The sequence below is a fragment of the Heloderma suspectum genome, chromosome 4, assembly GCF_057233095.1.
Source record: "Heloderma suspectum isolate Gila_16-S chromosome 4, 16-S_ref, whole genome shotgun sequence".
Taxonomy (NCBI): Eukaryota; Metazoa; Chordata; class Lepidosauria; order Squamata; family Helodermatidae; genus Heloderma; species Heloderma suspectum.
The window spans coordinates 309,294,417-309,308,469 of record NC_139461.1 but is presented as its reverse complement, the minus strand read 5'-3'; the positions used below and the strand labels follow the sequence as shown (position 1 = coordinate 309,308,469).

The following is a 14,053-nucleotide window of genomic DNA, read 5'->3' as shown; positions in this document are numbered from 1 at the left end:
GTCTAGTCTAGCATTCTGTTCACACAGTGGCCCATAATTCCTGACCATTGGCCATGCTGGCTGGGGACGCTGGGAACTGTAGTCCAATAACATCCGGGTACCCTAGGTTGGGAAAGGCTGGCAAATTCCTGGGGGAAGTCTATCCAGCAGCTATTAGTGGGGACACTTAAATGGAACCTCCACAAACTGTGCCTCAGAATGCACACAGTAAGGGTGGGCGCTGCCATTACGGCCATGCTTGCAAGCATCCTAGAAGTATCCTAGCTGGCCACAGTTGGAAACAAGTCGCTGGGCTAGACGGACCATCGGTGTGACCCGGCCGGACCCTCTTCTGACATCCATCTCATTTCACCAAAAGACAGACCTCCCCTCAAGCGACCGCCATGCTCCGGCCCGCAGTTTCCCTTCGCGACCGGCAACTCACAATTAAGACTTCATTGTGGCTTTCTTGGTACTCCGCAAGAAGCCGGTCCTGATAAGCCAGGAGGCCTTCCTGCTTGGCAGACCTCTTGTTCTTCTCAGCAACTTTTGCCCTCTGGATCCACTCTTCCAGCTCCTCAACAGAATGGGCCTTGGCACACTCCTGCCCATATTCACAGACGTCAGCTCTGCACAGAGAAACCAGCCCACGGGCAGCCATTTATTAACAACATAAGAAGAGCCCTGCTGCATCAGACCCGGGGTCCATCTAGTCCAGCATTCTGTTCACACAGTGGCCAACCAGCTGTTGACCAGGAACCCACAAGCACGATATGAGCGCAACAGCACCCTCCCACCCATGTTCCCCACCAACTGGTGTACACAGGCATACTGCCTCTGGTACTGGAGGTCGCACATAGCCATCAAGACTAGTTAGCCATGGATAGCCTTCTCCTCCAGGAATTTGTCCAACCCTCTTTTAAAGCCATCCAAATTGGTGGCCATCGCTACATCCTGTGGTAGCAAATTCCATAGTTTAACTCTCCGCTGTGTGGAGAGGTCCTTCCTTTTATCTGTCCTGAATCTCCCACCAATCAGCTTCATGGGATGACCCCTTTGGGGTCTAGTATTTTCAGAGAAGGAGAAAAATGTCTCCCTATCCACATTTTCCACACCACGCATAATTTTGTACACTGCTATCATGTCTCCCCTTGCCCTTTTTCTAAGCTAAACAGTCCCAGCTGTTGTAACCTTCTCTCATAGAGGAGATGCTCCAGCCCCTTGATCACTTTAGTTGCCCTTCTCTGCACACTTTTTCCAGCTCTATGGGATTCCGCAGGGATGCAGAACCTTCAGGCAGGAGGGCCAAATCCAGTCCTCCAGCAGTCCCAGTCCACTCCTCTGGGGTCCTGCAGACAGCCACTCTCCCTTTCCTTTCCCCCATCACCTGCACTTTCCTGACTTTAATGCAGTTTTTCCTGCATTCTAAAAGGGTGAAATGCCCCTCCTGAGGCTGGCAGAAGGAGCTTTAAGATACAACGTGCTGGGGTGTTTTGTCTTGTGCAGTTTGGCCCCACCCTGTTTACCTTCAACCCCACACACCACTGCAATGGAGCCCCCAAGAGCTTCTCCGAACCCCTGGGATAAAGGGATCGAGTGCAGTTTGGGGGTTGTAAATCTGCTCCTTACCCCAGTGGCCACAGCTGTTAAGAATCAAGACTGCTCCTATCTGCATAGGCCCACCCCTCATTTGCATAGCCCCACCCTACGTTCTGTCTCTTGGTCGCTCTTCAGTGTGACGGAATGTTGGGGAGCTGGCTCTGGTAAGTAAGAGACGGCGCACTTTCCATGCACGGGACACTCCACGGATTAACACAAGCAGCTGCATGCACGCCTGGCCACCATTCGATCAATGCAAAAGCAGAAGGCGGCCAGAATTCCCACTAAACCCAGAAAAACAAAGATTCTTGCAGCACCTTAAAAAACGAACAAATATATTACGGCATGCGCTTTCGTGGACACTGCCCACTTCGTCGAGCATAAAGCAGTCTGTGGGTTGTACCCAATGTGAATCCTGCTCAGAGTAGACCCATTGAAATGAATTGGACTTAAGTTCATCTCACACCGGATACCACCCTAGGAATGGTTCCGAACTTACTTTCATTTGAAAGAATAAATAAGCTACAGAAACAGCCCCGCTTACCGGCTGCAAAGCGCAAAGGTCTTCGGGTCGTACGGAGGGGCCCGATGAGTCCACTCAATCACGGTGTCGGTGGCGATCAGCTGCGTGTGCTCCACAGAGGAACAGTGGTTCTCAAAGCTCTCCTGAGAGTCACAGGTCACCAGGCACACCTTGCAGTAGAACTGGACTTTGGGCTGCGAGTCCTCCTCTCCCGCCCCGCAATCCACCTGCAGGCACAGGAGGTCTATGCGCGCCAAGCCGCGGTGCTGCTCCGCCTCCCAGACCGCCAATTCCATGTCGCTGTGAGCAAAGATGCACCGGTGGGCAGGATACTTGCACGGTTTGCCAGCAGAGACGTGCCTGCAGTAACCAAACTTTTTCACGGCCCCCGGGCAGGGCCGGATCTCCGTGTACTGCTCCTTCATCTTGCCGTCGGTGACCACATGGACCAGAAGTGCGTTCCAGTGGCTCTGGCAGCTCTGAGCCAGGCCTTTCGGGCAGACCCTTTGCGGGGTTTGATAGAAACAGGACCTACAGATCTCCTGGAAATGGCCCCCAAACTCACTAAGGATTGCCTCCGCGACGCTGGGATCCAGAGGCTTCGAAAGGCCGTTGGCCAAGGAGCCGATCTGAGCCCGCCGCACCAGCGTCTTCAGGATGTGCCTTTCCATGCCGTTCTTCCTCTCAAACGTCCACACGATCACCTCCTCCCGGCTCCAGGCAAAGGTGCAGCGGTTCCTGTGCTTCGTGCAACCCGAGCCGGCAACGTAGTACCTGCAGATGTCGTAATGGGTTGGGTTGGGGAAGCTGGGCCTCCTGCCAACCTTCCGCCAGAGTTCCCCTCGCTTCCCTTTGCACCTGGCCAGGAGGATTTCCATCACGCAACGGTGCTCCACCTCCCTCAGCCTGTAGGTGCTCTCGTTCTCCTGCTGGCTGCATTTTGAGCAGGCCAGGTACAGCGTCAGCTGCTCCTGGAGGCTGTCCAGCGGTGCTGGAAGAACCCCATTCAGCTGGGGCATCTTGGCTCAAGGTCCGATAAACTCTGTTCAACAGAGAACAAAAATTCCCCTTGATGTGGATCAGGGACCAGGCGCTGAGGCTCGGCGCGTGGGCTTCTGGCTCCGTTCTCCAAATCTTAGAGGCTGCAAAATGGAGCAGAATTAAAAAGCCGGCAAGAGACTGACACAGAACAGCGATCCCTCTGCAGTTGCCAATGTCACGTGGAAGGAGCCTCGCCTAACCTGGTGCCCTCCAGATGTGTCCAATGGCCATGCTGGCTGGGGATGATGGAGGTATGCTGGGGAGCACCTGGCTGGGGAAGGCTGCGTGAAAGCAAGCAAAGTAACCTCAGTGGATCCCAGCTGTTTCTCAAATTACTGCCTCCCCAAACCACACACACACACACTGAAGTATTGAGCCGGCTGGGAAGTTATATTCTCTGTCTATTGCTCAACAAAGGCGGGTTTATTTGGTTGGGTGCTATTCCTTTTATCGTTGTGTTTCTAAGGGTGCAATCCTATGCATGGTTAGACAGAAAAAACTCCTACAACTCCCAGCATTCCCCAGTCAGACACGCTGGCTGGGGAATGCTGGGAGTTGTACGAGTTTTCTCTGTCTAACCATGCATAAGATTGCAGCCTAACTGTATTTTAATGGATCTGTTTGGATGTTCTGTTTTCATTAAAATTTTGTTTTTAGTCTGCATTTAGTATTTCTATCTACCTGCAGTGCCATTTTTGGCCAACAGGAGGGATACCAATTAAATAAATAAGTTCCCAGCAATCCTGACCATTGCTTGGGGTTGATGGGAGTTGAAGTCCAAAACACCTGGAGGGCATCTGGTTGAGGGAGTCTGCCCTTAACCAAATCAAGCCTCCCACTGCATTTGTATGGCCAGAGATAAGGCTCCCAGGAGCGCCCATCCCCTTTCACAAGCTCAGGTGAGATCCATGCATCAACAGGATAACAGCCACTCTTGGCTCTCAATAAAATCCATTTGCTTTGGTGCCTTAAACATACAGGCCACTGTCCTGATGGGAACCGGGCATTCTGGTTCCAGCCTCTCACCTCGCCTTCAGGTAAAGCTCAGCTGCTTTGTTCTTCTTGTGCCCGGCATTTTTAATGCAAGAGCAGAAGTCTGGTGGGAGGGGAGGGGAGGGGAGGGGATGCTTAACCCTTTCCCTTCCTGCTACTTAAACCCCTCCCCCATGCAGCTTTTGCATCCATGGGGATTTTTTAATCAAAACATGTCATTTCTGACTCCATATTTCAAACTCCCCAAGTAAATGTGCAGCCAATGGATCTACGTATAAAGAATTGTTGATTTAGCCAGGCTGGCTGGGGAATGCTGGGAGTTGTAGGCCTTTTCTCTGTCTAAACATGCATAGGATTGTGCTCTTAGTTAGCAAAGTGGCTGAGAAAGCATGTCTCCGGGTCATTCATTGCACGGAACATACGTCAGTCCCATTTTTTCAGAAATCAACGTTTTATTATAAAATTTATTTTGCAAGAACAGACACAGTCATTCCCTCCCCGCTCTCACATGGTTCCCTCGTGGCATATGACATGTGTCAGGTTATTTGCAGGTGCAGGTATTGGGCGTCTCATACTGTATAGTGGCATCAATTGATTCTTACCCTTTTTAAAACCCCAATCTGGGGTGCCCCTTGCAAGGCAGAGCACCTGGGAAAACAGTCAGCATGGGACAGGGACAGCCTTCTGAGGTAGGCCAGATCCCCATCAAGACACAAGTGTGGTGCTCTGCTCACCCAGAGCCGGTTTATGTCCTACTGCATTCCCCTCTTCCAACTAGGGCCAATACTACTCTGTCCACAGGCTGTGTTTCTATTTCATATCAGCATCGCCAAAGTGCCCGTGATAGTCAAGCACAAAAAATACAATACTGTTGTGGGATTTGCTAAAGATGTGCATGCATATATAATTAAACTCCTCATACCTTCCACCGCTTCCTTCTGTACATGTGGGAACGTGTGAAGAATAATAATGAAAATAATAATAATACTAATAATAATAATAATAATAACGGTGCACAGTGAATGCAGGGAGAGTAAGCTGGCAGGGCTGCTGGGTGCATCAGCAGCAGTGGTGGCGGTGTTTGTCCACATGGCCACGCAAAACTGCCTCTGGAGTTGTTTCCATGGGAGATGTCCGCCCGCCCGCCCCCACCCGAAGATCCTGCTGTTATTTCAATGCAGGAACTCTCCCGACTCTGGAAGATCAATTACCCAGGATAAGGAAGATCCCATGTTCCAATAACTTCGGCCTTAACCTCTCTGCTATAGTGAGGGCAAGGGGGAAAAGGATTGCGGTGAGCTGAAGGAAGCTCCCCCCACCATCGCTCCCGCTGGGGTGAATTTCTTTTAGGTAGGGAAGCGGAAGGCAGGGCCTGCTAGAACAGCGTGATTATTGCCTCTCTGCGATCGATGCTGGCTCTTTGCCAGCAGATGGGGAAAAACACAAGAAGACAGTCATGGAAACAGAGCAGCTGACGCGCAGAAATTAAGTGGGCCAAGCTTTGCCTGGCATGGAGATAAAGAGGTGGGGGAAAGTCTGCTCAATTTCTGTGCACCAGCCAGGCTGCTGTGGACTTGTCAACGCTCCTAATACTACGGATTTTTGCGTGCTGTTTCTTTGTCTGTTGTTAATGTGTTGTTTTGGGTTGTTCTAGCATTATTTTGCATGCTGTTCTGATTGCTACAGATGGAAAAGCAGGGCAGCAGTTCTTTGAAGCAAATGAGTAACATTTAAATTAGTTTTAAATTCACTTTCAATAATAACAAGTCACGAGAACAGGGCCAGGCGAAGGGAGGGGAGGAGGAGGGCAGCCTTACCTAGCGACTGGATTCAATGGTGCCACGCCACCCTCAAAGTGTGTGCAGAATGCAATATGGTATGATGCCCTTTTTAGATAAGAAACCCTCTCACAGAGTTCATCACGCCACTTGTCACTATCACTGCAGTGACCGGAAATCTTCTCCCAAAGCTTTCTTCCCCCAAAGCCTGGCCAATTTCCATGGGTTTCTCAGAACTGTGCACCATCAGATGCCAGTGTGTCAGCTCATCAAAACTGCTTCCTGCTCAGAGCAAAACAGGAACCAGGGTTCCTAGCATTTTTCCTCCACACATAGCCCCGAACCAGCAACATCGCTATGCCTCTTTATGCTCTCTCAACTGGATCGAGTGTGCCTTCTTGAGTTTGCCTTCCATGTATCATAACTGGACTGCTGGAGCATGTACAGCAGGTGTTCCCACCTGCTGCAAAGCCTCCCAGAAATTGTAACTTACAAGTTCTCAATTTTTGCAGGATCAAGTATTATTAATTCTTTCATTTCTATACCGCCCAATATCCAAAGCTCAATGGGCTGTTCATAAAAATCACACACCACAAATACAAAATAATAAAAAACATAATATAAAAACTTCAACATACGATATTTAGAAACAATTTAAAACTGCTAAAAAAACCAGTTACAATAAGATACTGCACCTGACAAAACAACTGACATAGATACCGCCATCATATGCTGTCAAACGCCTGGGTGTAAAGTCTTAACCTGGCGCTGGAAAGATGACAGTATTGGCACCAGGCGGACCTCAGTGGGGACAGCATTCCACAATCAGGGAGCCAAGACTGGGAAAGCCCTCTCCCTTGCTGCCATCCTCCAAGCCTCCCTGGAGGAGGCACTTGGAGGAGGGCCTCAGAAGTAAGTTCCTGCCCCAAGGAGCTTGCAGGTTAAAAGACTGAAAGCAGGGAATGCCCAGAAGCTTAGAGAGAACTGGGGGAGAGGCATGACATGGGATGCATGTGAGTAGATGCCATTACAGGTATTTAGACTTTGTTAAAGGTGGGGTCCCCGTCATGGATCACTGCCTTGTTGTGGCGAAGGGGCTTGCGTAACTCAGTGAAGCCATAAGCTATGCCGTGCAGGGCCACCCAAGACGGACAGGTCATGGCAGAGAGTTCTGACAAAATGTGGTCCGCTGGAGAAGGAAATGGCAACCCACTCCAGTATTCTTGCCAAGAAAACCCCATGGAACGTATCACAAGGATAAAAGAGATGATGCCGGAAGATGAGCCCCTCAGGTTGGAAGGTGTCCAATATACTACTGGGGAAGAGCAGAGGAAATTTCCAAGTAGCGCCAGAAAGAGGGAAGCAGCTGGGCCAAAGCCGAAAGGACACTCAGCTGTGGATGTGTCTGGTGGTGAAAAGAAAATCCGATGCTGTAAAGAACAATACTGTTTAGGAACCTGGAATGTAAGAACAATGAATCAAGTCAAGCTGGAGGTGGTCAAACATGAGATGACAAGATTGAACATTGACATCTTGGGAATCAGCAAACTAAAATGGACAAGCATGGGCGAATTTAATTCAGGTGACCATCATATCTACTACTGTGGGCAAGAATCCCTTAGAAGAAATGGACTAGCACTCATAGACAACAAAAGGGTGGGAAAAGCAGGACTGGGGTACAATCTCAAAAATGATAGAATGATCTCAGTACGAATCCAAGGCAAACCATTCAACATCACAGTAATTCAAGTCTATGCCCCAACCACTGAGGCTGAAGAAGCTGAGGTTGATCGGTTCTATGAAGACCTACAACACCTTCTAGAACGAACACCAAAAAAAGATGTCCTCTTCATCATAGGGGATTGGAATGCTAAAGTAGGAAGTCCAGAAATCACCAGGATAACAGGCAAGCATGGCCTTGGTGTACAAAATGAAGTAGGACAAAGGCTAATAGAGTTTTGCCAAGAGAACACGCTGATCATAGCAAACACTCTTTTCCAACAGCACAAGAGGCGACTCTACACATGGACATCACCAGATGGTCAATATCGAAATCAGATTGATTATGTACTTTGCAGCCAAAGATGGAGAAGCTCCAGTCAGTCAGCAAAAACTAGACCTGGAGCTGACTGTGGCTCAGATCATGAGCTTCTTGTTGCAAAATTTCGGCTTAAACTGAAGAACGTAGGGAAAACCACTAAACCATTCAGGTATGACCTAAATCATATCCCTTATGAATATACAGTGGAGGTGACAAATAGATTTCAGGGATTAGACCTGATAGACAGAGTGCCTGAGGAACTATGGACAGAGGTCTGTAACATTGTTCAGGAAGCAGCAACTAAATCCATCCCAAAGAATAAGAAATGCAAGAAAGCCAAGTGGCTGTCTGATGAGGTTTTACAAGTAGCTGAGGAAAGAAGGGAAGCGAAAAGCAAAGGAGAAAGGGGAAGATATATCCAACTGAATGCAGAGTTCCAGAGAATAGCAAGGAGAAACAAGAAAGCCTTCTTAAATGAACAATGCAAAGAAACTGAGGAAAACAATATAATGGGAAAGTCTAGAGATCTCTTCAAGAAAATTGGAGATCTCAAGGGAACGTTTTGTGCAAAGACGGGCATGATAAAGGACAAAGAAGACAGGAACCTAACAGAAGCAGATGAGATTAAGAAGAGGTGGAAAGAATACACAGAAGAACTATACAAGAAAGATCTTAATGTCCCCGATAGCCATGACAGTGCAGTCACTGAACTTGAGCCGGACATCCTCGAGAGTGAAGTCAAGTGGGCCTTAGGAAGAATTACTAACAACAAAGCTAGCGGAGATGACAGTATTCCAGCTGAGCTATTTAAAATCCTAAAAGATGATGCTGTTAAAGTGCTGCACTCAATATGCCAACAAATTTGGAACACTCAACAGTGGCCACAAGACTGGAAAAGGTCAGTTTACATTCCAGTTCCAAAGAAGGGCAATGCCAAAGAGTGTTCAACTACTGCACAATTGCGCTCATTTCACATGCCAGCAAGGATATGCTCAAAATCCTACAAGCTAGGCTTCAGCAGTATGTGAACCGAGAACTACCAGAAGTACAAGCTAGGTTTCGAAGAAGCAGAGGAACTAGAGATCAAATCGCCAACATTCGCTGCATCATGGAGAAAGCAAGAGAATTCCAGAAAAACGTCTATTTCTGCTTCACTGACTACGCTAAAGCCTTTGATTGTGTGGATCACAACAAACTGTGGCAAATTCTGAAAGAGATGGGGGTACCAGACCACCTTACCTGTCTCCTGAGAAACCTGTACGAGGGTCAAGAAGCAACAGTAAGACCCAGACATGGAACAACCGAGTGGTTCAACATTGGGAAAGGAGTACGACAAGGCTGCATATTGTCACCCTGCTTATTTAACTTATATGCAGAGTACTTCATGAGAAACGCTGGGTTGGATGAATCACAGGTCGGAATTAAGATTGCCGGGAGAATTATCAACAACCTCAGAGACGCAGGCGATACCACCCTAATGGCAGAAAGCGAAGAGGATCTCAAGAGCCTCTTGTTGAGGGTGAAAGAGGAGAGTGCAAAAGCTGGTTTGAAACTCAACATTAAAAAAACTAAGATCATGGCATGTGGCCCCATCACTTCCTGGCATATAGAAGGGGAAGAAATGGCAGCAGTGACAGATGGTATTTTCTTGGGCTCCAAGATCACCGCAGACGGTGACTGTAGCCATGAAATTAAAAGACGCTTGCTCCTTGGGAGGAAAGCTATGGCAAACCTAGACAGCATAGTAAGAAGCAGAGACATCACCTTGCCAACAAAGGTCCGCATAATCAAAGCTATGGTTTTCCCAGTAGTAATGTATGGCTGTGAGAGCTGGACTATAAGGAAGGCTGAGCGCCGAAGAATTGATGCTTTCAAACTGTGGTGCTGGAGAAGACTCTTACGAGTCCCCTGGACTGCAAGGAGGTCAAATCAGTCCATCCTAAAGGAAATCAACCCTGAGTGCTCATTGGAAGGACAGATACTGAAGCTGAAGCTCAAATATTTTGGCCACCTAATGCGAAGAGAAAACTCCCTGGAAAAGACCCTGATGCTGGGAAAGACTGAAGGCAAAAGGAGAAGGGGACGGCAGAGGATGAGATGGCTAGATAGCATCACCGATGCAATGAATATGAACCTGAGCACACTCTGGGAGAGAGTGGAGGACAGGAAGGCCTGGCATTGTCCATTGGGTCACGAAGAGTCGGACACGACTTAACGACTGAACAACAAAGGTGGGGATGATAAAGACCAGGCGTGGGTATTAAGCTGGAGGATGGCAGCAAAACAGTAGCAAACTGCTAATAGGGGTGTCAACTAATGGGGAACAAGTATTGCATCATATCCCATGTGGAGGGCAGGCAGGCACATAGTTCTGTTGTTGCTGCAAAATCAACGAAGGGTCTTGTGGCGCTTTAAAAACCAAGAGATGTAGCGCAGCGCTCATGGAATGGAGTCCACCTCATCAGTTTTATCACTGCTGCTGCAAACATTTGTCTCTGCAGCCCCGTCTGCTGCAATGGGAGAAAATGTGGCTTCGAAATAAGAAAGACCCCCTAAGCTGATTGCCTTTTTTGCTGATGTGGGCAGGGCTCAATATTTTTACTTTGATACTTAAATAACAGCTTTGCATTCTATATAGCACCCTAGACTGCTCAAAGCACTTTGTCTACATTAACCTGTCATCCTTACAACAACCCTTGAAGGTAGTTCAATATCATTATTCCCCTTAGATTAGTATATCTAAGGTCACTTGCAGGAGCTCATGGCAGACATAAGATTTGAATGAGGAACTTCCCAACTGATAGCCCTCTTAGTGTAGCAGCCATATCGGGGGTCAGACTAAGTAGCCTCATGCAGTCTCATGCTTCATGTTCTTGCTGAGCTCTTTCTCCCTTGAATATGTTGTTGTAAGCTGACGAGACACAGGAATTCCTAATCTTGTCAAAGGTCATACAATTGTATATCTTGTTCTCTGCTGTTCTCTTCTGTTCTCTCCTTATCATGGCTACCCTATAACCCAGTTCTTGTATTATAAACAATGGTGCTAGGAGAAGAAATGTTGAGGACTGCAACCCCACGCGGGAGGGGGAGGAGGAGCCGTTTCATATGTGTAACAATGTCTATAAAACCAATGTGCTGATGTATTTCGGGGCTTCTGGCTCTTTGGAAATGATTCCAGCCTTAAGCCCGCGCGTTAAATAAAGAATCTCTTTTTCCTTCACTCCATGGTCTCTCTGACTCTGGGTTCTGCAACATAAATGGTGCCGTGACTCTGATGTGGCAGGCTCTGAGCCAGACAGGTGGCAGTTGCCTGCTCTTGATCGCCGCACCGGGAAGACAAGCTCGGCGCATGCCTCCCTTTCTTGGCACCACCGACCTTTTTGTCGAGTGAATGGGAGAAAGCCTGCACCGGGATCGCCCAAACGGCAGCGAGCAGCAAGAGAACCTTGGAAAGCGGAGGAAGGAACTTGAGCCCTGCCTGTATCGCAGCTGCAATTGAGTTGAAACCCACATTGGAAGCCTTCAGGAGAAAGGCAAGTATATGGGAAAAAGTGGGCCCCGCCTTTAGGGAGAAAGGCCACTGGGCAGAAAAAAAGAGGGCCCCGCCTTATGAAGGTCAGTGTTGGTGGTATACGTATACAAAAAGAACCTACTCCTTGCGGGTAGAAGGGGGGCCTGATCACACCCCCGAGTGGGCGCCAGTACCCAGCACGCCAGTACTCAGTAGGAAGCTGAGGAAGCTGGGGAAGCCGCTTTCCGCTCTGGTAAAAAGTGGAAAAAGTGGGTGGCAGGGACATATGGATGCAGTGGAGAGATTGATGATTGTGTGAGTGGCTACTGTGGTTTCTGACGCATACCGTTGACTGTCTGGGTGCCCAGGCCAGTAGCAAAGTGCGTGGTGTGTAAAATCCTCTTGTGTCGGCCAGTGAGACCCCTTACTCACTGACCAATTCCCCTTCCCTAATTGTGTCTGTCTTCAGTTTAGGAGGGAGGCTATGGGTGGGGGGGGGGAAGCAAACCTTGCACCCCCTTGGGATGTATGCTAGCAAATTTTAAGGAAGGTTTTAGTGGGGATTATGGGGACCCCCCCATGAATCCTCAACGGTTGCAGACTTTGTGTGAAATGGAGTGGCCATCTTTTGGTGTAGGATGGCCTACTAAAGGCTCTTTAGAGCCCAGCAAAATCAGCCGTGTATATGCCATTGTGGTTGGGAGACCTGGGCACCCCGACCAATTTCCCTACATAAACTCGTGAGATTCCATAGTCCGCACTTCTCCTCCATGGCTAAAGAAATGCCTAGAATCCCAGGCAAAGGTTTTGGTGCTCAGAAAAGAAAAATTGGCCAAAAAGAAATTACAACCAGTGTTAGAAGTCCCATGTGAAGATCTGGCAGAGCTAACGGCGTTTCCACCTGCTTATGCCCTGCTTCCACCACGGGCCCATGTTACTGTAAGACCGCCCCGTCGAGATCCAGATCCTGTGGCTCCTGAGCCCCTGCCATCCCCCCTAGAGGCATTGCCCCTCGCTTTGACTTAGAACTGTCGCCATCAGTTTCAAGCCCCACCGGCAGTGATTCGCCGATTTCAGCTACGGTCCTCAACTCCCAGGTATTGTCTGCCGAGACTTCCGTCTCTACGGGATCGGGAGGTTCCCCTCTTACACCTCAATCAGCGTTAATAAAAGAAACTGAAGAATTGAAGTGCTGGGCAGAAGATTTAATAAAATCGGCAGTGACCCTTAAAAAGATGTGTTCTCACAAAAAAGGGGAGGCGAGCTCGTCTACTGCTCAAGACTTGCACCCCCTTGAGATGTATGTCAAACAAAGAAGGAAAAAGGTTTTTTTTTAAAAGATTCAGAATAGAGCGAGAAAACAGCAAAAAGCTCAAGGTCGAGCTGAGAGGAAAAAAAGAACAAGATCTGAGGCTGTTAATTAGAAAAATGTTGCAGGACGGTCTGGCTTTTAACAAAGCGTGGGAGCGTGAGAGTGTAAGGCCAAAGAAGTAGCTGTTAGCCTAGCGCGCCGAGGGGGGGGGCAGGAAAATTGCCCACAACGTTCTGAGTTGTGCAACATCATCACCTCGCCTAATTGAGATGAAATCCCTAAGAAATGGAAACTGAAAATGAAGACCCAGAAGATGAAGGCAAAATAGAAAATAAAGGTGAAGAATCAGCCCCCAGAGCACAGGCTAGACCCCTCTTCGAGTGAAAAGTGTGCCATAAGACTGTCCCAAAGCAGAATGAAGCGGAAAGACCACGTTGAAGATCTCTGTCAAGGTAACCGTGTTTAGCTTTGAACTGTGTTAGAATTGCATAGAGCCTGTGGCTACTGACCATCGGCTATATGATTTCTGAAGAGCGTAACCATTAAGCTTTTGCCGTGGGGTTCCCTGCAATGAAGAAATCTCACTGATTTGAGTGTCCAGTGTTACACTGCCTGAGTGTTTGTGCTGAAGAGACCGAGAAACCAGACAGCATGTTCCTGGCCAAGCCAAAATCACGCTACTACCATGCTCCTGAAAGCTGCAATAAACTGTGTAAGCTGGGAGACCCAACCTGATTGAGAAGAAAAGAAGATATTGGAGCAACTGTCTTAAAAAACAATGAGATCTGTGTGGCTGGCTGGCTGACGCTGTCAGTGATGTTACAACTTTAAATTAAGACTGTTTTCCTGTTTGAGACCCCAGCGAAGAAAGCTGACCCGAGGTATTTGTTGCTCGTGCCAAAGCAAAGATTTAGCTGCCCTGTACCTCATCATGTCCTGTTTTGAGCTTGGGATTTACAAATACAAACAAACTGAGAAGCTTGCCTTTGAAGTCCTGCAAATCACCCCACCGCCTCCCCGAAGATTAATGGCTGCCTGAAAAATGCAAGTATAAGGCGATGCCCATCACCCCCCAGCGTCCTGAGTTTCGGCACTCAGTGCTTCAGTGCTTTCGTGTACCAGGTTAGAAGAGAAAAAAAAAAAGAATAAGTTTTTAAAATGTCTGTGAGAACCTGACAGAAGTAGAATAGAATTTACAAAGGAGTTGCCCAGGTTAAAGCGTCACAGCTAGAGAGCTGAGCTGTGCCGCTCTGTTGAGACAGAGGCCTTGCTAAAA

At 48.3% G+C, this 14,053-nt stretch overlaps 1 protein-coding gene across 8 annotated transcripts in view; it reads right to left on the bottom strand.

The window, feature by feature from the left end:
* HELZ2 (helicase with zinc finger 2) overlaps positions 1 to 14,053 on the bottom strand; it is an 84,672-nt gene that overhangs the window by 46,744 nt on the left and 23,875 nt on the right. For 7 of the 8 annotated variants that reach the window (XM_084854484.1, XM_084854485.1, XM_084854486.1 and 4 more), the window contains 2 exons: positions 2,123 to 3,243; positions 425 to 608 (listed from right to left, as the gene is read on the bottom strand). In XM_084854484.1, coding sequence (XP_084710610.1) covers positions 425 to 608; positions 2,123 to 3,120 — 1,182 coding nt within the window. In that variant the 5' untranslated portion in view covers positions 3,121 to 3,243. Of the gene's footprint in view, positions 1 to 424; positions 609 to 2,122; positions 3,244 to 5,952; positions 7,888 to 14,053 lie in introns of those variants that run through there. The other variant, XM_084854489.1, reaches the window with a different exon arrangement.